At 35.4% G+C, this 24,246-nt stretch overlaps 1 protein-coding gene across 7 annotated transcripts in view; it reads left to right on the top strand.

Annotated features, from left to right (window-relative positions):
- ATRX (ATRX chromatin remodeler) overlaps positions 1 to 24,246 on the top strand; it is a 304,745-nt gene that overhangs the window by 86,839 nt on the left and 193,660 nt on the right. For all 7 annotated transcript variants that reach the window (XM_073227652.1, XM_037021777.2, XM_037021775.2 and 4 more), the window contains 5 exons: positions 2,329 to 2,462; positions 2,909 to 3,085; positions 7,708 to 7,801; positions 11,866 to 11,968; positions 21,199 to 21,417. In XM_073227652.1, coding sequence (XP_073083753.1) covers positions 2,329 to 2,462; positions 2,909 to 3,085; positions 7,708 to 7,801; positions 11,866 to 11,968; positions 21,199 to 21,417 — 727 coding nt within the window. The remainder of the gene's footprint in view (positions 1 to 2,328; positions 2,463 to 2,908; positions 3,086 to 7,707; positions 7,802 to 11,865; positions 11,969 to 21,198; positions 21,418 to 24,246) is intronic.

Below are 24,246 nucleotides of genomic sequence, written 5' to 3'. Positions count from 1 at the left end.
ATTGGGTTTTCTTTGGTCAAAAGGGGTTAGAGGGCAAATCTAAAACATCTTAGTGAGGTAAAGCTTAGGGATTCTCCATCACTCCTCTGTATAACTCTCAGCTTGGAAAAAAATGACTATGCTCTGAAATTTATAATTTTTTTCCTCCTCCTACAGTGACTGTGATTGTTCTCTATATTATGGCCTTCCTGAAAGTTGTTGATAGATCATGTAATTCTTAAGTGTGTGGTTCTCATTTCATTTTCCATGATTTATTAGTTGATAGAGAATTGCTTCTTCTTATTATATATATTATATTTCTTAGTTTCTTTATGACAATCCAGAACTTGTGTATGAATTAGGTAGGTCTACATATTTGGTCTCCCAGTTAGAGGACATATTCTTAGGAGTCTGGAGTTTGAAAGAAGAAAAGTAACATGATTTCTTAAATAACAGCCAAATCTTTACAGATAATACGGAATTTAAGACTTTTTGTGTGAACTTGTAAATACAAACTGAAATCAGGTGATTAAACTAACCGTTAGAGTAACTAAATTAATAAATGTATTTTTGTTGGCTATTATTTTACTACCCAAATGGTGATATAAGGTCTGGTAACGACAAGTGCACTGTTTTCTTCTATTTGTAATCTAGTACCTTATGCTTTACATTACACATGCACACACTCTCTCAGGCATTTATTCATTGTGGAACAGTGGTTTTACCCAAATTGGTTTGAGAATGTTTTTCCTTGTCCATGGGAAAGGATAATGTAGTGTATAATCCAAGTCAGCACACCACTAATCTGGAAGTTTAAGAGTAATGCTTTATAGCTCAACTGCAGTAGAATTTAAGTTAGAGTGAACTTATCTCCTCTTAATTGAAAGACAAATCAGGGTGGGAATCCTCAGAAAAGCAAACTTATCTGTGATTTCCTTTAGCAGTTTGTAACTCTCTTTCTTGTCTTAAGTGTTTCTGATCCGTCTGTTTTGTGGGGGAAACACCAAAACGCATATAATAAGCATTTATGGAAGTGATTCTATATTTTGATTCAGTCTGTTTAGATGCCTTTACTATATATCTTTGAATATAAGTAGCAATGAACAGTTTACCTTTCAAATAAAATTAAGAAGGCATTAACATCTACCATTGAATGAATTTCTGATTGAAATGTGAGTGCATGTTTTTATAAATGTGAAGAGAGGTTTCAAATCTAAAAGTAACAAAAGTTCCATAATTTTACCTGTAAGCTTTTGACTGAGCTAGGGAATCAGTCTTGGTTGCAAGTATATGTTTATACCATAGAATATAGTTAATGGAAAACTGAGAATTATGTCACCTTCCTTTTGAACCTTTCTATAAAAGTACTCCTTTGTTACTGTGATAGACGAATTTATAATGAAAGGACATCTAGGTGCAAAACACCTTTTCTTGCACAAAAGCTGCATGATAGCCTATCTTACATTTTCAGATGTCTTCCTTTAGTGCAAACGTGGGAATTTATTTTAAATATATTTTATTTTAACATAAGATGGTATTAGTTAAAAAAGTATTTTCTCATGCTTTTAGCAGTTGATTTTTCCATTAACAAATTGATCTTTGAAGAGCATCTTGGGAAATTTTGGTACAAGTGAGGCTTCTGCGCTATCTACTTTTTTAAAGTAAAAACTCATTTGTGGTAACTTTTGCTCTTTTACTATGTGTAGAAATAACAGCACTCATGCAATTCCTCTTCTGTCCCCTAGCTTGAATATTGTTAGGGATTTCTGATTGCCTCAGTACTTACTGTTTGGCTTATGGTTTCATTTGGTTAACAGAATTTATGAAGTAAATTTAAATTTAAGTGCCAGAAATGTTATCCACCAGTTTGAGGCACTGTTTCATAATAAAGTGGTTTATTATATACTGATTTTCTAAGAATATGTTTTGCTGTTGAAAAAAGTCTTCTTACGTTGAGATTTGTCTTGGAATGCCGTTTGTCTGAGTAAGTTGATTTACTCTTATGGCCTCTCTAATATTGTAGTTGTTGGATGATGGCAGCAGAGCAAGTATAGGATTGGAAGGTTATCCAGTATGACATTGCAGTTGGTCAAAATTGTAAGCAGAAATGTCCCTGAGATTTTTCAGTGTATTGCAGAATTGTATGGAATTGGGAAAAAATAGTGCTAAGAGCATTTTCGAAAGTTTTGGTTGGTGGCTAAAGTTAAAACATGGTTTGGTAGTCTTTTATTTACAGTATTAAATCTGTTGACATACTTCTTTTTGATAACAGATACTTATTTGCTTTAATTTTTAATTTGTTACACTTCACCACCAAATACATAGTTTTTTATTCTTTTTACTCTCAAGAATTGCCAAGAAGATGCTTTTAGAAGAAATTAAAGCCAATCTTTCTTCTGATGAGGATGGGTCTTCAGATGATGAACCAGAAGAAGGAAAAAATAGAACCGGAAAACACAATGAAGAAAACCCAGGAGATGAAGGTGAGTGTAAAGAAAAGTATAGGTTGTTATAATTTAATTGTTTGACCAGTTCTGTCTTTGAAGACTACCTGATTGTGAAATCCCTAATACATGCATTTGAAGTTCATTAAAATTTTTTAAACTTTACTACCTTTACTCCTTTTGAGTATCTGACAGTAACTGTGCATGTTTTGTCAGTTACTTCCAATAAATAGATGAATATTAAAGCAACATATTTTACCTTTTAAAAAATCTGCAAATGTGTACCAGTGATACTGATCTATTACTATTATTAAATAGTGATTAAAGTCTGATGTATGTGATTGCCTGGTATCACCAGTGGTACCAAGGTGAACACAGCTCTGATATTTCTTTTAAATCATGATAATTGTGAACAAACAAAATAGTTTTATAGAACATTTTAAAGGAAAAAAGGCAGGTTTTACTGATGTGTTTTCTTCATTTAGAAGCAAAAAATCAAGTTAATTCTGAAACAGATTCAGATTCAGAAGAATCTAAGAAGCCAAGATATAGACATAGACTTTTGAGGCACAAACTGACTGTGAGTGATGGAGAATCTGGAGAAGAAAAAAAGACAAAGCCTAAAGAGCACAAAGAAGCCAAAGGCCGAAATAGAAGAAAGGGTAAGACATTTTAATTCTGAAAGTAAGGAACATACTGGATTTATAAACTAATGAAATTGGGGTGTGTCTACTCCAACAACTGGCCACCTATATTAAGTGAATATCAAGCACACTGGCAACAGTTCTCTTACATGACAGTGAAAGAAATAGGTTAGGACAGGTAAATAACTGAAACATGAGAGATAACACAAAGGATATTTGTAATATTTAGTAGTCACACATTTAAATTAAAAATATAACTAAACAACTACATCAAACTGAAAAGCTACTGCTCAGCAAAGGAAACCATCAACAAAATGAAAAGGCAACCTAATGTGTAAGTGATATTATCTGATAGGGGGCTAATACCCAAAATAGATAAAGAACTCATACAACTCAATACCCAAAAAACCAAATAAAAACTGGGTAGAGAGCTTAAATAGACATTTTTTCTCAAGAAGACATACTGATAGTCAACAGGCACATGAAAAAATGCTCAACATCATTAATCAATAGGGAAATACAATCAATCCATCACAATGAGGTATAACACCACTCAGAAAGGCTAATATAAACAAGACAAGAAGGAACAAATGTTGGCAAGGATATGGAGAAAAGGGATTCCTCATATACTGCTGGTAGGATTGCAAATTAGTGCAGCTGCTGTGGAAAACAGTATGGAGTTTCCTAAAAAAACTGAAAATAGAAATACCATATAACTCAGCAATTCTACTTCTGAGAATTTACCTGAAGAAAACAAAATCACGAATCTGAAAAGATCTATGAACTCCTATGTTTACTGCCATATTATTTACAATAGCCAAAATACGGAAACAACTTAAATGTCCATTGATAGATGAATGGATAAAAAAGATGTGCTACATATATAGAGCAGAATATTACACAGCTATAAAAAAGAACAGAACCTTGCCATTTGCGACTACACAGATGGTATTATGCTAAGTGAAATAAGTCAGGGAAAGACAAATACCACATGATTCCATTTATATGTGTAATCTAAAAAGCGAGACAAATGAACAAAATACTGAATAGACTGATAAATATAAAGATCAGCCTGGTAGTTACCTTAGGGGAGGGGGTGGGGGAATGGGTGAAATAGGTGAAGGGAAAAAAATAAGAACATTTGATATCTTGATCTGGGTGATGGTTACATGAGTGTATACACATACCAAAATTCATCAAGCTGTATGCTAATATTTGTGCATTTATTGTATGTAAATGTAAACTTCAGTATAAACATTTATAATTATTTAAATGCTTATATAAGAAAATATAAGTAAATGTACAATAGAATAAAATATACTTAAAGGCTTTGTAGAAAATACTAGATTGCCTATAACTACAGGAAGAAACAATGCTTCTACCTTAGGTAGAAGATGCAGACAATTTGGGTAGATTTATGCAAGCTTATATGTAAAACCTCTATTTAGTCATATTAAATTTTCATTGTATTAAAAGTCTGAATCCTTCTGTATTGAGTGCTTACATGTTTCCAGCATGAGGGTAAAACATTGAGGATACAGAAATGAATAAGGAGGTCAATGTCTTGCATAGTGGTTTTCAACCTGGCTACACACGTGGATTACTTGGGGGATTTAAAAATAAACCTAGGACAGGGCTGTATCCCAAGCCAATTTCAGTGTAATTGGTGGTAGTGGGACCTAAGTATACATATGCTTTAAAAGCATCTCTAATATAATTCTGATACAGTCAGGTTTGGCAATCACTGGCTTAGTAAGAATTATTGACATTAGTATTACAAGAAATTGTAGCACCATAAGTTATGTAATACAAAACAGAGGTAACTGTATAGTGTGGTACAAAGGAGTTTTGTTTTTAATCTTCTTGTTGGGTGGGGGTTGTGACCAGAGCAGACTTCACAAAAATGAGTAGTTTTACCCAGAAGACCAAATTCTAAATGGGGAGCAGGTAGATGGGTTCAGAGGAGTTGTAATACAAGCAAGGGGGAAAAATTTACTTTTGCCATAAATGGCCAATCTTTACTGTTGAGGTAAAAGATATACAACATTATATATAATTGAAACATCATGGTTAAATTAAGTATATATAGAAAATTTGGCATTTAGGAAATTAATAAAGAAATTATTCCAAAACACTGAGAGAGCAAAGAAAGTATTATTCCTTAAAGACTGGTATTATAAATAAGGTATATTTGTCCCAGCATAGCACAGCACAATGTTTTGGTCTTCAAAACTCAACCCTGTGAACTCAACAATCAATGGGATGTCCACGTTACAGATATAAAAGGAAATGAGGCCAGCACTTAACTAAAATCATTTGAGTATTAGATTACAAACTCAGAATGTGTTCCATATCCACAGCTGTCTACTTTTTAATATCTTGCAATTAAAGTCCTGATAATTCTTTAATAGAATGCTATAGCATAATCTAGGAAAAATAGACCAAAATTTATCCATTGCAAATACTCCAAATAGGTGTATTCAGACAAAATTAACACTGTTTGACTTTGCAGCAAGTATTTCATCAAATAACTCCTTCTATTTTTGTCATACCCACATTCATGGGATAATAGTGGCACCATTTTATTTAAAAAACTTTTTTACATTGAGGTACATGTAAAAAATGCACAAATCTTAGTACAGGTTGATGAATTTTGACAAGTATACAATCATATAACCATTGTGCAGATCAAGATACAGCACATTCTCACTAAATTTTTCCTTCCTTCACCTGTTCTGCTCCATCTCCCCAACCCCTCCACTATGGCAGCCAGCAGTCAGTTCTCTATATTTCTGAGTCTGTTTCCGTTTTGTGTGTTCATTTGTTTTTTAGATTCTATATGTAAATGAAATCATATGGTATTTATTCAGTTACAGCTTTCATGTGTTTACAATGGCAAAGTGGAGTAGAGACGAATAGTTGTAAAAGAGACCATACAGCTTACAAAGTTGAAAATATTTACCATCAGACATTTCACATAAAATGTTTTGATTTTTGAAGTAAACTATAGATCTTATTTGGTTATCATTACTTTTCCCACTAATGTCCTTTTTCTGCTGCAGAATCCAATGTAGGATTCTACATTGCATTCAACTTTAATTTCTCCTTTATCTACTCCAGTCTGTGACAGTTCCTCCTTTTCTTTCATGACCATAGTACTGTTGAAGAGTATTGATTGTCTCTTCTAGACTGTCCATCTATATATATATATATTTGTCTAATGCTTTCTCTAACTTAGATTGAGGTTAATATTTGACAAGAATATTAAAGGTGATACTGGATTCTTTTCAGTGTATCATACCAAGTATATATGATGACAATATGTCTTATTATTATTATTGGTAATGTTAACCTTGATTACTTGGTTATGTTGATGTCTGCTGGGTTTTTCCACCGGAAAAAAAACTTAATATTTAATGAATAACTTGTGGGGAGACACTTGGAGACTATGCAGTTAAGTTCACTAATATCATAGTTAAGTTCACTAATATAAACACCCATCTTTCCTGAAGCAGTTATTACTGTGATATTTATCTATTGGTGATTTTCTATTTCTTTCATTGCTTATATAAGCAGGGTAATGTACATTTAGTAATTATAATATGTTTAGTAATTATAAGGAACAGCTGTCTGTTTTCCCTTATTAACATTAATATGGGCTTTTATTCTATGCATTACAATCCAGTTCATTTGTTGCTCATTTTGTTCTAGCTTTGGTTATTGGGAGCTCCTTCAGTTTGGATCACATGTCCTTTGAAAGTGCCCCATTGTTTTTTGAGCACTCCTTTACTTTCTAGCACCACAAGATGTTCCAGGCTCACCTTATATTTTCCCTGCCCAGCTTCCTCTGGCTAGAGAGATGGGTATCCTGGGGTTTTAGGTGTCTCTGTCAGAGAGGCAATTTTGGTACAGAAAAATAAAGTTTTTGAGAGAAAAAATAAAATAAAAAATTCCTCATATATTCTAGCGATAGCAGGGCACAGTTCTTTTTCCCCAGAGCTGTGGCTAGAAATGGAGTTCTCCCAGAATTTTCTGTCAGCACTGTCAGCATAGTTTTGGAATCTAGTCTTCCTTCCTGTCAATAACAGGAAACAAAGGAGTGGGAAAAAAAAACCCATGACACTCATAACCACCCACTGACCCCTAGTTTTAGAGGGATCATTATTCAAGTTTTGATTTCAGTCCTCAATCTGCCTGCTGCTGTTTCCCTTTCAGATAGTTTATAGTTGTCATAATTGGCAGAGAGAGTCTGTTATCATACTTACTCCATCTTGGCCTGCCTAATTTGCTTGTTTTGAATAACCAGAATTATTAGTTTATTTAGTAAATTATTAATTACTTTGTTAATTATTAATATATTTTATCAACAGGTAAATTATTTTTGTTAATTCAAATACAAGTAATCCTTATATTTTAATGTAGAACCATAGTTTGATAATCATAGTCGGAATACATTTGAATTATTTTTATAAGTACCCTTTGAATCATTAGCTGATAAATCTTTATATGATGTATTATCCATTTATGTACACACTACAGATAGTCTTCTCATAGTGCTCTGTTTTAATGTGAAGTTACTGACAAATTAAATGAATCATTTCTTTTGAGAAATACTTAATAATATTATTATTTTATTCAAGTGAGCAGTGAAGATTCTGAAGATTCTGATTTTCAGGAATCAGGAGTTAGTGAAGAAGTTAGTGAATCTGAAGATGTGCAACGGCCCAGAACAAGGTAAATCTTACATTGTTTTTTCAAAAATATTAGAGATTAATCAGTATAACCATGCTTCAAATTATATGCAGAATGGTTGCTGTTAGTAATAAAGTGAAGTAAAATATTTAATATTTTTATTTGAAAAATAATTTGTGAAATAATTAATTTAAAAAGAGTATATGTAAACATGGATAGTTGAATTATGTCTTCTAAACTAGGTGGACTTTTCAGTGTGCAAACACTCTTGCTGTAATTTTTAATTGTTAATGGGGTGAAGTTGCAGTGTAGTAGATAAGAGGCTCTTCTAGACAAACTACCTCAGTCTAACTCTGGGCTTTACTACTTTGTGTTTGTATAATCACCGTGTGCTTCAGTGTCCTTATCTGCATAATGGAGGATTACAGTAATACTTAACCTACCTTACTGATTAGCTTGGGCATTAAATGGTATAGTGCATGTAAAGGGCTTATAGTAGAGCCTATTTGGCTAATAGTAAATGCTCCATGAATGCTAATTATTTGTGTTAGCTATACTCCTAGTATTAGCATAATTAAGATGTTTGTACTCTCAGTATGCATGGCTACTGTTCTAGATTGTTATTTAAAATTTTGCTTCCTTCTTAGCATAGTATTTTAGATAATACTCAGCTTCTAAGAAATGTTTTATTTTCTCCAGAATATATGGTCCTCATACAATTTCTCAAATGGGCAATCTGTTTGTGTTTGTGTGAGTGTCTATATGTATGTCCGCATAGGTGTCTTCTTTTGTAAATTTTAAAACATTTGAGTTTTTTTTAAGATTAGTACTTAAGAGGTTGTACCTGGAATATAGCAACATACTGTACTTTAGGGAAATATAAAATAACAGTAGGATACAATGCGAACTTTTAAAAACTGAGATAGTGTTCACATAACACAAAATTTATCATTTTAAGGTGTAGAAGACAGTGTTGTTTAGAATATTCACAAAGTTATGCAACTGCCACTACTATTTAATTACAGAACATTTTCCATCACCCCAGAAAGAAGCCCTATACCCATTAGTAGTCATTTTCCATTCTTCTTGTACACCATCCCCTGGCAAAAACCATTCTACTTGGTGTATGAATTTGCCTATTCTAGATATTTCATATGAATGGATTCATGCTATATATATATTTTTATGAATGTATTCTTTTACTTAGCATGTTTTCAAGGTTCATCCATGCTATAGTTTGTATCACTACTTTAATCCTTTTTAAATTATTTTTTAGTCATGGCAAATGTGCATAACATAAAATTTGTCATCTTATTTATTTATGAAGTGTACTGTTCAGGAGTGTTAAGTACGTTCACATTGTTCTGTAACCAATCTCCATAACTTTTTATCTTGGAAAACTAATATTTTTTACACATTAAACAGTAACGCTCTATTCCCCCTGCCCCCAGCCCCTGGCAACTGTAATTCTGCTTTCTGTCTCTATGAATTTGACTACTGTAGATATGTCATTTGAGTGGAATCATACAGAATTTGCCTTCTTGTGATTGGCTTATTTCACTTAGTATAGTGTCCTCATGCTTCATCCATGTTGCAGCATGTGTCGGAATTTCCTTTTTAAGGCCAAATAATATTTCATTGCATGTATACACCATATTCTGTTTATCCATTCATCCATTGGTGAATACTTGGGTTGCTTCCACCTCTTGGCTATTGTGAATAATGCTGCAGGTTTTATTTATTTATTTTTAAACCATCCTAATGTGTGTGAGGTGGTTTCTCATTGTCGTTTTAATTTGGATTTTCCCTAATGGTTACTGATATTGAACATCTTTTCCTGTGTTTTCATATGCTCTGAGTTAGAAAAGACAGAATCCTGTCCCTTGGGCAGCCTCCAGACAAGTCAGAACATTCTCCTTTCCTTCCTTCCTGTCAGAGGAGCTGGGGATTGGGCAGCTTCCAACTGACCTCACTGAGCTGAGCAGTGAAGGAAGTAGGGCACTTGTGAGCAGAAACTATAAAATTTCCCACCATTTTAAGAGTGACTCTTGGTTAAGTGTTCACTCGGCTGCCTCACTTTCTTAAGCTGGTTTCTAAAGTCCTCACAAAGTTACTTTTTACTGTAGTGTTTGCTGTTTATTCTGTTTCTGTGGGAGAATAAGAGCCTGGGGCTTACCAGTCTGTCACCTTGCTGAGGTCACCTGACTACTTTATTTCTTTTAATGGCTGAATAATATTCCATTGCATGGATAATACCACATTTTGCTTATCCATCTGTTGATGGACACTGGGGTTGTACCTATTTTTTGGCTATTCTGAATAATGTAGCTACAAACATTTGTGTGCAATTTTTACACAGTCATATGCTTTCATATTCATTCACAGGACTACAACTTTGAGTAGAAATGTTGGGTCATATGGTAATACTATGCTTAACTTTCTAAAGAAATACCACACTGTTTCACATAGTGGCTCACCATTTTACATTCCCACCAGCAGTATACTAGTGTTCCAGTTTCCCCACATTTTCACCAACACTTAGCATTTTTGCTTTTTTGATTATAGCCAATCTGGTCAGTGTGCGATAGCATCTCATTGTGATTCTGATAGGTTTTTCCCAAGTGACTAATGAGGCTCAACAATTTTCATGTGCTTATTGGCCATTCGTATATCTTGTTTGGAGAAACATCTATCAGAATTCTTTTCCTAGGTTTTAATTGTATTGTCTTTTTATTGTTGATTCATTCTTTATATATAATCTAGACACAAGTCCCATATCAGATGTATGATTTGCAAATATTTTCTCTCACTCTTTGGGTTATCTTTTAATTTTCTTGACAGTATCTATTCATGCACAGGAAGTTTCAATTTTAGTAAAGTCCAGTTTATCTTGTTTTTTCTTTAGTTGCTTGTGCTTTTGGTGTCATATCTGAGAATCAGTGTCTAAACCAAGGTCACAAAGATTTATGGCTGTTTTCCTTTGACAAGTTTTATAGTTTTGGCTCCTACATCTAGAACTTTGATGCTTTTTCTCCCCTATAGTCTCTATGAAATGTTATTTAAGTAATCTTCTAGTTTTGTATGTTTAGATGGTCTTCAATATTTTTCACTATGAATACTATTGTCATAAAAATGTTTGCATACTCACACATATATAGAGATATTTTTATTAATACAATATGGTAATAATACACATATGTACATATACATGTGTATGTGTTTATTCACACAGTTGTGATTATTTCCTTAAATTTTTAAAAGTGATGTTAGGTCAAAGTTGTACAGTTTGAAGACTTGTCATTATGTATTTTCAGACTGTCTTAGAAGTCAATTTTTCCTCCTCTGCCCCAGCAGAATATGTGAATAGCCATTTCCTCACTCTTTCAGCAGTAAAACAATGAGCAATCTGTTAGCTACAACATATACCTTAGGGGGACTTTTATCCATTCTGAGTTAATTTTTGTATAGGGTGCAAGATAGGAGTCCAGCTTCATTTTTTGCATGTAGATGATCGAGTTGCCTCAACATCATTTGTTGAAAAGACTATTTTTTCCCTACTGAATTGCCTTGACACCCTTGTGGGAAATCAGTTGACCATAAATGTAAAGTTTTACTTCTGGATTCCCTTTTCTCTTTCATTGATGTACATGTCTATCCCTTAAGCCAAGAATATACTATCTTGATTAATGTAACTTTTTGTACCATTTTTAAAACCCAGAAGTACTTTTCTCACGAAAAATTGTTCGTTTATTTTTAATTTATGTCATCTGATATGGAGAATATGTATTAATTATTTATAATCTACCTTCTAAGAGATGATGAATATTTTTCATTTCTATATGGGCATGGGCCATTTATATTCCTAAAAGCGCTCCATCCATCTTAGTACTCATATGCCAACCTCCCTCCAACTAACTTTAAATTATGATCAACGGTTTAGAATTAAGGGTTATACTTTTTGAAACCAGTGAAGTTCTTTTGCTTTTTGTTATCCTCCAACATTTTTAGGAGTGTACACAAAGGTAAAGCAGTTCTAAAATAGTACATAATTCTTTTAAGGAAATTCATCATGAAGTATTCTATTTTGGATTTTAAATGTCCTTTAGGTCTGCAAAGAAAGCAGAGTTGGAAGAAAATCAGCGGAGTTACAAACAGAAAAAGAAAAGGCGACGCATTAAAGTTCAAGAAGACTCATCCAGTGAAACCAAGGTAATTAATGTTAGTTAGGCACACATTTACCATGTGCTTGAATTATAATTGGTGCAGTAGACCATAGTAAATATGTTATTACCTTTTCTGCATTCCATTCATCAGTTGAATTCTACTGGTCTATTTGCATTTTACACTTTTGTGGGAGGATTCACATACTGATCCATTAAATATTCAGAGTATTAATGCTGACATATTTACAATTTTTCTGTTCCTTGATGAAATCTTAAAGAAAACTTTAAGCTGTTCTAATTCATTATTTTACATTATTTGGAGTATAGAATTGATGTGAATTGTTTTGTCTATTTTCTGGACATAAAGCATTTTTTTTTTGAGAGAGCGTCTCATATATTGATCAAATGGTTGTTAACAACAATAAAATTCTGTATAGGGGGGTCAATGCTCAATGCACAATCATTAATCCATCTCAAGCCTAATTCTCATCAGTCTCCAATCTTCTGAAGCACAACGAACAAGTTCTTACATGGTGAACGAATTCTTACATAGTGAATAAGTTCTTACATTGTGAACAGTACAAGGGCATTCATCACAGAAACTTTCGGTTTTGATCACACATTATGAATTATAAACATTCAGGTCAGATATGAATATTCGTTTGATTTTTATACTTGATTTATATGTGGATCCCACATTTCTCCCTTTATTATTATTATTATTATTATTATTATTATTATTATTATTATTTTTAATAAAATGCTGAACTGGTAGGTAGATACAAGATAAAGGTAGAAAACATAGTTTAGTGTTATAAGAGAGCAATTGTAGATGATCAGGTGTGTGCCTGTAGACTATGTGTTAATACAAGCTAGACAAGGGCCTTCAAACATCCACGGATGCAGATTTCTCTCAAAACAGGGGGGGTGAGGTTCTAAGCCTCACCACTGTTGATCCCCAATTTCTCACCTGCTGGCCCCCCTGCAACTGTGCCTGTCTTAGGTTGTTCCTCCCTTGAGGAATCTTACCCTTCTCAGGCTAACCAGTCATCTTCCGGGGCCATACAGGGAGATGTAAAGTTGGTAAGTGAGAGAGAAGCCATATTGTTTGAGAAGGTTAGCTTTTTACTTCTTTGCAGATTTATGCCCTGTGGCTTCTATGCCCAGCACTTGTCTCAACGTATCTTTACCGCCTGGAGGAATTAAGATGCTCGGTAAATGCGATATGAGGCACGAATTCTATTTAGGGGTTGTAATTAGGAAGGAAGAAGAAAAGCTATAGAGGTAGCATATGGAAGAAAACATGGGAGGATTGATTATTTCTTTGCCATATCTTCTTGTAGAGTACCTTAAGCATGTATAGGTTTTAAACTACTAACTACCTTGTGCACACATATTAACATAATAGGAATACAGTGACATAAACTAAGCAAATCTATAACCACCAGCCATCTCCAGTGAAGCCAAGAAAACCAGTTAGGCACCCCAGGCATTCATGAGAATTTGTCTATGATATGATGGATATTGTCCAACTGTACTTGAACAGTCTGAGAGAAATCAGACAAATTAAAGCAACCCATTTCTGGGATCTGTTCACATCCCATATGTTCTTTTAACTGTGGATAGTCTATAGTTGTAAGATTTTGGAGCGCTACAACTTGCACCCCTCCCAACTCCTGGTTGAGTTCCAACAGTACAGATCCACTCAAATTCGCTGTCTCACTGTATGCACATGCCAGCCTAGACATCTCCCTCCTCATTCCAGTGGCAAGTCCAGGAAACAGTGGGATGGACGCAGCCACAACCGCAGCATCGCCCGGATCCCTGTGGAGACTTTTTGATGATCATCCCCCGGCACGAGTCCTCCAGAGAGCGCTGATGCCGGAAGCTCCTCCTCATATCGTATCTTAGTTCATTTTCTGGGTAGCCAAGCTAGGCCTTGATCTTCTGCATAAAAACAAACAGACTCTTTGCCCACACTTTGACATGCCCTCCATACCAGTGTGTAGAACTCACTGGAGGTCAGCACACAGGAACTGCTTTTTTTTTTATTTTTAAAAGAGAAAGGAATATTATCAGAAAAGAATACCTCCACAAGCCGATCATCTGACACCCTTTAAGTGATGAAAATTAAGGATATTTAAAGCATGCGTTAATCTTTGACTTACCAATAGTTTTATCCTATCAAGGAGTAATCCCCCTTTTCTTTCTTTCTTTCTTTTTTTTTTTAATCCTTGATCTACACTTACATCAAGAATACTATGTTTACTATGCTCTCCCCTATACCAAGTCCCCCCTAAAAACCACATTACAGTCACTGTCTATCAGCATAGCAAAATGTTATAGAATCACTACTTGTCCTCTCTGTGTTGTACAGCCCTCTCTACCCTTTCTCCCTCCCCCCTCTATGCATACTAATCTTAATACTCCCTTTCTTCTTCCTCCCCCTTACCCTCCCTGCCCACCCATCCTCCCCAGTTCCTTTTCCTTTGGTACCTCTTAGTCCATTTTTGGATTCTGTAATTCCACTGCTGTTTTGTTCCTTCAGTTTTTCCTTTGTTCTTATACTCCTCAGATGAGTGAAATCATTTGCTATTTCTCTTTCTCTGCTTGGCTTATTTCACTGAGCATAATACTCTCTAGCTCCATCCATGTTGCTGCAAATGGTAGGATTTTCCCTCTTCTTATGGCTGAGTAGTATTCCATTGTGTATATGTACCACATCTTCTTTATCCATTCATCTACCGATGGACATTTAGGTTGCTTCCAATTTTTGGCTATTGTAAATAGTGCTGCGATAAACATAGGGGTGCATGTGTCTTTCTCAAACTTGATTGCTGCATTCTTAGGGTAAATTCCTAGGAGTGAAATTCCTGGGTCAAATGGTAGGTCTGTTTTGAGCATTTTGATGAACCTCCATACTGCTTTCCACAATGGTTGGACTAATTTACATTCCCACCAGCAGTGTAGGAGGGTTCCCCTTTCTCCACAGCCTCGCCAACATTTGTTGTTGTTTGTCTTTTGGATGGCAGTCATCCTTACTGGTGTGAGGTGATGCCTCATTGTAGTTTTAATTTGCATTTCTCTGATACTTAGCGATGTGGAGCATCTTTTCATGTGCCTGTTGGCCATCTGTATTTCTTTTTTAGAGAACTATCTGTTCAGTTCCTCTGCCCATTTTTTAATTGGGTTATTTGTTTTTTTGTTTGTTGAGGTGTGTGAGCTCTTTATATATTCTGGACATCAAGCCTTTATTGGATCTGTCATTTTCAAATATATTCTCCCATACTGTAGGGTTCCTTTTTGTTCTGTTGATGGTGTCTTTCGCTGTACAGAAGCTTTTCAGCTTAATGTAGTCCCACGTGCTCATTTTTGCTATTGTTTTCCTTGCCCGGGGAGATATGTTCAAGAAGAGGTCACTCATGTTTATGTCTAAGAGGTTTTTGCCTATATTTTTTTCCAAGAGTTTAATGGTTTCATGACTTACATTCAGGTCTTTGATCCATTTTGAGTTTGCCTTTGTATATGGGGTTAGACAATGGTCCAGTTTCATTCTCCTACATGTAGCTGTCCAGTTTTGCCAGCACCATCTGTTGAAGAGACTGTCATTTCCCCATTGTATGTCCATGGCTCCTTTATCAAATATTAATTGACCATGTATGTTTGGGTTAATTTCTGGAGTCTCTAATCTGTTCCACTGGTGTGTGGCTCTGTTCTTGTGCCAGTACCAAATTGTCTTGATTACTATGGCCTTGTAGTAGAGCCTGAAGTTGGGGAGTGAGATCCCCCCTACTTTATTCTTCTTTTTCAGGATTACTTTGGCTATTCGGGGTCTTTCGTGCTTCCATATGAATTTTTGAATTATTTGTTCCAGTTCATTGAAGAATGTTGCTGGTAATTTGATAGGGATTGCTTCAAATCTGTATATTGCTTTGGGCAGGATGGCCATTTTGATGATATTGATTCTTCCTAGCCACGAGCATGGGATGAGTTTCCATTTGTTAGTGTCCCCTTTAACTTCTCTTAAGAGTGACTTGTAGTTTTCAGAGTATAGGTCTTTCACTTCTTTGGTTAGGTTTATTCCTAGGTATTTTATTCTTTTTGATGCAGTTGTGAATGGAATTGTTTTCCTGATTTCTCTCTCTATTGGTTCATTGTTAGTGTATAGGAAAGCCACAGATTTCTGTGTGTTAATTTTGTATCCTGCAACTTTGCTGTATTCCGATATCAGTTCTAGTAGTTTTGGAGTGGAGTCTTTAGGGTTTTTTATGTACAATATCATGTCATCTGCAAATAGTGACAGTTTATCTTCTTCTTTACCAATCTGGATTCCTTGTATTTCTTTGTTTTGTCTGATTGCTGTGGCTAGGACCTCCAGTACTATGTTGAATAACAGTGGGGAGAGTGGGCATCCGTGTCTGGTTCCCGATCTCAGAGGAAATGCTTTCAGCTTCTCGCTGTTCAGTGTAATGTTGGCTGTGGGTTTATCATATATGGCCTTTATTATGTTGAGGTACTTGCCCTCTATTCCCATTTTGCTGAGAGTTTTTATCATGAATGGATGTTGAATTTTGTCAAATGCTTTTTCAGCATCTATGGAGATGATCATGTGTTTTTTTTTCTTTCTTTCTGTTGATGTGGTGGATGATGTTGATGGATTTTTGAATGTTGTACCATCCTTGCATCCCTGGGATGAATCCCACTTGGTCATGGTGTGTGATCCTTTTGATAAACTGTTGAATTCTGTTTGCTAGTATTTTATTGAGTATTTTTGCATCTACATTCATCAGTGATATTGGTCTGTAATTTTCTTTTTTGGTGGGGTCTTTGCCTGGTTTTGGTATTACGGTGATGTTGGCTTCATAGAATGAGTTTGGGAGTATTCCCTCGTCTTCTATTTTTTGGAACACTTTAAGGAGAATGGGTATTATGTCTTCTCTGTGTGTCTGATAAAATTCCGAGGTAAATCCATCCGGCCCTGTGGTTTTGTTCTTGGGTAGTTTTTTGATTACCGTTTCAATTTCTTTGCTCGTAATTGGTTTGTTTAACTTTTGTGTTTCTTCCTTGGTCAGTCTTGGGAGGTTGTATTTTTCTAGAAAGTTGATCATTTCTTCTAGGTTTTCCAGCTTGTTGGCATATAGGTTTTCATACTAGTCTTTAATAATTCTTTGTATTTCGGTGGGGTCTGTCCTGATTTTTCCATTCTCATTTCTGATTCTGTTGATTTGTGTTGATTCTCTTTTTCTCTTAATAAGTTTGGCTAGAGGATTATCTATTTTGTTTATTTTCTCAAAGAACCAGCTCTTTGTTTCATTGATTTTTGCTATTGTTTTATTCTTCTCAATTTTGTTTATTTCTTCTCTGATCTTTATTATGTCCCTCCTTCTGCTGACTTTAGGCCTCATTTGTTCTTCTTTTTCCAGTTTCGATGATTGTGATGTTAGACTATTCATTTGGGTTTGTTCTTCCTTCTTCAAGTGTGACTGGATTGCTATATACTTTCCTCTTATGACTGCTTTCCCTGCATCCCACAGAAGTTGGGGCTTTGTGTTGTTGTCATTTGTTCCTATATATTCCTTGATCTCTATTTTGATTTGTTCATTGATCCATTGATTATTTAGAAGCATGTTGTTAAGGCTCCATGTGTTTGTGAGCCTTTTTGTTTTCTTTGTAGAATTTATTTCTAGTTTTTTACCTTTGTGGTCTGAAAAATTGGTTGGTAGAATTTCAGTATTTTGGAATTTACTGAGGCTCTTTTTGTGAGCTAGTATGTGGTCTATTCTGGAGAATGTTCCATGTGCACTTGAGAGGAATGTATATCCTGTTGCTTTTGGATGTAGAGTTCTATAGATGTCTATTAGGTCCATCTGTTCTAGTGCGTTGTTCAGTGCCTGTGTGTCCTTACTTATTTTCTGCCCGGTGGATCTATCCTTTGGGGTGAGTGGTGTGTTGAAGTCTCCTAAAATGAATGCATTGCAGTCTATTTCCCTCTTTAGTTCTGTTAGTATTTGTTTCACAAATGCTGGTGCTCCTGTGTTGGGTACATATATATTTAGAATGGTTATATCCTCTTGTTGGACTGAGCCCTTTATCATTATGTTGTGTCCTTCTTTATCTCTTGTTTCTTTTTTTGTTTTGAAGTCTATTTTGTCTGATATTAGTACTGCAATCCCTGCTTTCTCTTCACTGTTGTTTGTTTGAAATATGCTTTTCCATCCCTTGACTTTTAGTCTGTGCCTGTCTTTGTGTTTGAGGTGAGTTTCTTGTAAGCAGCATATAGATGGATTTTGCTTTTTTCTCCTTCTATTAATCTGTGTCTTTTGATTGGTGCATTAAGTCCATTTACATTTGGGGTGACTATTGAGAGATATGTACTTATTGCCATTCCAGGCTTTAGATTCATGGTTACCAAAGGTTCAAGGTTAGCTTCTTTAGTATCTTACTGCCTAACTTAGCTCGCTTATTGAGCTGTTATATACACTGTCTGGAGATTCTTTTCTTCTCTCCCTCCTTATTCCTCCTCCTCCATTCTTCATATATTGTGTGTTTTGTTCTGTGCTCTTTTTAGGAGTGCTCCCATCTAGAGCAGTCCCTGTAAGATCCCCTGTAGAGGTGGTTTGTGGGGAGCAAATTCCCTCAGCTTTTGTTTTTCTGGGAATTGTTTAATCCCGCCGCCACATTTAAATGATAGTCGTGCTGGATACAGTATCCTTGGTTCAAGGCCCTTCTGTTTCATTGCGTTAAATATATCATGCCATTCTCTTCTGGCCTGTAGGGTTTCTTTTGAGAAGTCTGATGTTAGCCTGATGGGTTTTCCTTTATAGGTGACCTTTTTCTCTCTAGCTGCCTTTAAAACTGTTTCCTTGTCCTTGATCCTTGCCATTTGAATTATTATGTGTCTTGGTGTTGTCCTCCTTGGATCCTTTCTGTTGGGGGTTCTGTGTATTTCTGTGGTCTGTTCGATTATTTCCTCACCCAGTTTGGGGAAGTTTTCAGCAATTATTTCTTCAAAGAGGCTTTGTATCCCTTTTCCTCTTTCTTCTTCTGGTAACCCTATAATATGAATATTATGCCGTCTGGATTGGTCACATAATTCTCTTTGTGTTGTGTCATTCCTGGAGATCCTTTTATCTCTCTATATCAGCTTCTATACGTTCCTGTTCTCTGGTTACTATTCCTTTAATGTCCTCTTGCATGTTATCCATTCTGCTTATAAATCCTTACAGGGTTTGTTTCACTTATGTGATCTCCTTCCTGACATCTGTGATCTCCCTCTGGACTTCATCCGATTGCTTTTGCATTTTTCTCTGCATCTCATCCCATTGCTCTTGCAGTTTTCTCTGCATCTCTGTCAGCATGTCCATGATTTTTATTTTGAATTCTTTTTCGGGAAGACTGGTTAGGTCTGTCTCCTTCTCAGGTGCTGTCTCTGTGATCTTTGTCTGCCTGTAGTTTTGCCTTTTCATGTTGATAGAGATAGTTTGCAGAACTGGTACAAGTGACAGCTGGGAGAGCTTTCCTTCTTGTTGGTTTGTGGCCTTCCTCTCCTGGGAGAAGAGCGACCTCTAGTGGCTTGTGCTTGGCAGCTGTGCGCAGACAGGGCTTTTGCTACCTGCCCGGTTGGTTTGCAGTTCATCTCTGCTGTTGCTGTGGGCATGGCCTGGCTGTGGCATCTCCTCCAAAATGGTGGAGCCCCATATAGGGGGAGCGGCCGGGAGGCTATTTATCTCCGTAAGGGGCCTTTGTGCTCCCTCTTGCCCAGGGGGTTATTGTGCCCAGAGATCCCCAAATTCCCTGCCTCTGGGCTAAGTGTCCTCTCCTGCCCCTTTAAGACTTCCAAAAAGCACTCTCCAAACCATAACAACAACAGCAAAAACAAAAGAGAAAATAAAAAAAGGGAAGAACGCACAATTTTCTTTGTCCTCAAGCGCCAGTCTCAGGCACCCGCTCACTGATCTTGCTGCCCTATTTCCCTAGTATTGGGGTCCCTGTCCCTTTAAGGCTTTCAAAAAGCAGTCGCCAAAAAAAAAAAAGGGAGAAACGCGCGATTTTCTTTGTCCTCAGGCGCCGATCTCAGGCACCCGCTCACCAGTTTTGCTGCCCTGTTTCCCTAGTATTGGGGTCCATGTCCCTTTAAGGCTCCCAAAAAGCACTCTCCAAAAAAAAAGGGAAAAACGCGTGATTTTCTTTGGACATAAAGCATTTTATCCTGAATAAGACTCAAGTGTGAATAAATTTCTTCTAGCAATGAAGTTTGCCAGTTTGAGTTACTTATATGAAAGAATTATGTAATATAAGTTCTCTGTAATGTATTTTATTCTGTCAGCAGTATTCTCTTTTTGGGAGGGTTCATTTTCTTAAATGAACCTTTTACCCATTTTTAAGTGTACATTTCAGTGACCTTAATCACATTTATAATTGAAAAGTACATATTAAACAGTAATTCCCCTCCCTGCCTTACCTTCGGTTCCTTGTAATCTCTATTCCAATTTCTTTGTCTGTGAATTTGCCTTTTTCAGGTACTATAGTAAGTGGAGTTGTGCAGTATTTGTCCTTTTGTGTGACTTATTTCATTGAAATGTTTTCAAGGTTCATCCATGGTGTAGCATGCATAAGAATTTCCTTTCCTTTTAAGGCTTGATAATATTACAGTGTAAGTATATATCATTGTGTTTATCGGACATTTGGGTTGTTTCCATCTTTTGTTGTTTTGAATAGTACTGATGTGAACGTGGATATACAAATACCTGTTTGCATCCCTGCTTTTAATTATTTTCAATATAACTTTAGAAGTGGAATTGCTAAATCATATGTTAATTCTATGTTTACCTTTTTGAGGAAATGTCATACTGTTTTCACAATGCATTGGGCATCCCGTTTCTCTACATGCTTTGTCTAACTCCTGTACAACACTGCAACCAACACATGTTGTTTTTTCATTTTTGTTTTTTATGTTTTTCAAACAACCACTCTAATGGGTATGGAGTATCTTATTTGTAGTTTTGATTTAACTTTACTTAATGACAAGTGATGTTGAGCATCTTTTCATATGGTTATTGGTCATTTATATATCTTCTTTGGAGAAATGTCTGTTCCAGTCTTCTGCTCCTTTTTCTGGATGTATTTTTTTTAATGCTCTTCTTTATTGCAAAGTGTAATTCTGAATTTTGTAGTATATTTTCTTCCACCTTCTCTTGGTGTATTAATTATTGGGATGTGAAAAGAATAAAGTAGACAACTCTGTAATATTTACCTCTGATCATTTAAATTTCATAGAGTAATTCTGAAGAAGCAGATAAAGATGATGAAGAGGAAGAGGAAGAAGAAGAAGATGAAAATGATGATTCCAAGTCTTCTGGAAAAGGCAGAAAGAAAATTCGAAAGATTCTTAAAGATGATAAACTAAGAACAGAAACACAAAATGCACTTAAGGAAGAAGAAGAGAGGCGGAAGCGTATTGCTGAGAGGGAGCGTGAGCGAGAGAAATTGAGAGAGGTAAGCCAATTTCTATTTACATTTCTTTTTAATACTTGACTTTCATAGATCCATAGATATAATTTTGGTATTTCAAGATTAGAATGTTGTAATCAACCACAGATTTTTACTTACATTTGCTTTTCTGTACTAGAAATATTTTATTCACCTTAAAAGTCTTATTTGGCTCTATGAATATAATTAGGTACATGGAAAGAGTTGAGATTCTTGAATGACCACCAAAGTAATTGTGTTTTATCTAAGTAGAAAAATGGTCAAAAATTATTGCTTAAATCTGTAAGCAATGTCAATTCCTTGAGTAAACATTATTATAAAATTTTTAAGCACATGTAAACGTAAAAGGAATAGTATTATAAATCTACACATACTCATTACCTAGTTTTACCACTTACCATCTTGTGGCCAGTCTTATTTCATCTATTCCCTTGCATTCGGATTGTTTTGAAGAAGTCTCAGAAATCATACCATTCTGTATATTTATAGTTCAGAGTATATATTTGAAAGAAAAGGATATTTTAAATATTACCACAGTACCATTATTGATTTAAAATTTAACAAAAAAAGTTTTTTTAATTGAAGCATAATTGACACACAATCTTATATTGGTTTCAAGTATAAAACACAGTGGTTCAACAGTTGCCCATATTGTTAAATCCTCACCCCAACTAGGGCAGTTACTATCTGTCAACATGGAAGCCATCACAGAATCACTGGGTATATTCTCCACGCTGTGTACTACCATAACCATAACCAACTTGTATCATGATTGAGAATTTTTGTGCCTCTATCCTCCTTGCTTCCCCTCCCCCATGGTCACCAGCAGTCCCTTCTCAGTGTCTGTGAGTCTACTGCTGTTTTGTTCCTTCTGCTTTGCTTTGTTTTTATATTTGAGCAATAAGTAAAATCATATATTAAGCTATTTCACTTAGCATAATACCCAGTAGGTCCATCCATGTTGCAAATGGCAGGATTTTTTATGGCTGAATAATAGTCTGTTGTGGTTAGATATGTATCACATGTTCGTTCCCGACTTATCTACTGATGGACACTTTGGTTGCTTCCATATCTTGGCTATTGTAAATAATGCTGCAATAAACATTGGGGTGCATATGTCTTTTTGAATCAGGGATTTTGTTTTCTTAAGGTAAATTGTTAGAAGTGGAATTACTGGGTCATAGAGTATGTCTATTTTTAGTTTTTTGAGGAACCTCCATACTGCTTTCCACAGCTGTTACACCAATTTACATTCCCACCAACAGTGTAGGAAGGTTCCCGTTTCTCCATATCCTCACCAACACTTGTTATTTCTTGTCTCTCAGAGAGTGGCTATTCTGACTGGTGTGAGGTGATACCTCATTGTCATTTTGATTTTCATTTCCATGATGATGAGTTATGTGGAGCATCTTTTCATGTGCCTGTTGGCCATCTGTATTTCTTCTTTGGAGAAGTGCCTGTTCCTGTGCTCTGCCCATTTTTTTAATCGAGTTATTTGTTTTTGGGTGTTAAGGTGTATGAGATCTTTATGTAATTTTGGATGTTAACCTCATGTTGGGTAAGTCATTTACGAATATATTCTCCCATATTGTAGGTTGCTTTTTTGTTCTGCTGATGGTGTTCTTGGTTGTGCAGAAGTTTTTTAGTTTCATGTAGACCCACTTGTTCTTATTTTCTTGTTTCCCTTGCCTGAGGAGATATATCCAGGAAAAAATTGCTCATGCTTATGTTCAAGAGGATTTTGCCTTTGTTTCCTTCTAAAGAGTTTTAGGGTTTCGTGCCTTCCATTAAGGTCTCTAATTCATTTCGAGTTTAATTTTGTGTATACAGTTAGACAGTAAGCTCTTACATGTAGCTGTGCTGTTTTCCCAGCACCAGTTATTGAAGAGGTTGTGTTTTCCTCATTATATATTCATGGCTCCTTTATTGTGTATCAATCGACCATATATGCTTGGGTTTATATCAGGGTTCTCTATTCTGTTCCACTGTTCCATGGGTCTATTCTTGTGTCAGTGCTTTAATTGCTTTGTGGTATAGATTGAAGTTAGGGAGTGTAATATCCCTGGCTTTGTTGTTCTTTTTCAGGATTGCATTGGCTAATTGAGGTATTCTGTGGTTCCATATGAATTTTTTAATAATTTAGTATAGTTCGTTGAAATAAGGCATTGGTATTTTGATAGGGACTCTATTGAATATGCAAATTATTTTGTGGAAATGGCAATTTTGACACTATATGTTCTTCCTATCCATACCACAGAATAGATGGCCATTTGTTTGTATCTTCCTTAATTTTTCTCATGAGTGTTTTATATTTTACAGAGCACAGGTCTTTCACTCTTGGTTAAGTTTATTCCTAGCTATTTTATTATTTTGGGTGCAATTGTAAATGGAGTTGTTTTGCTGTTTTCTATTTCTACTAGTTTGTTGTTAGTATATAGGAATGAATAGATTTCTGTGTATTAATTTTGTGTCCTGCAATTTTACTGAATTCAGTTATTAGTTGTAATAATTTTTTGGTGGAGTCTTTAGGGTTTTCTGTGTATAATATGACATCTTCAAAATAGTGACAGTTTAACTTCTTCCTTACAAATTGGATGCCTTTTATCTCTGGTTTGTGTGATTGCTATGGCTAAGACCTTAAGTACTATGTTGAATAAAGTGGTGAGAGTGGGCATCCTGTTTTGTTCCTTCCCTTAGAGAAAAATTTTTCAACTTTTTGCCATTAAGTATGATTTTGGCTGTGGGTTTGTCATATATGGCCCTTTTTTTATTGAGGTACATACCCTCTGTTCCCATTCTGTTGAGAGTTTTTATCATGGATGGATGTTGAATTTT

This window comes from Manis javanica, chromosome X (assembly GCF_040802235.1).
Source record: "Manis javanica isolate MJ-LG chromosome X, MJ_LKY, whole genome shotgun sequence".
Taxonomy (NCBI): Eukaryota; Metazoa; Chordata; class Mammalia; order Pholidota; family Manidae; genus Manis; species Manis javanica.
This window is presented reverse-complemented; position numbering and strand designations above follow the sequence as displayed.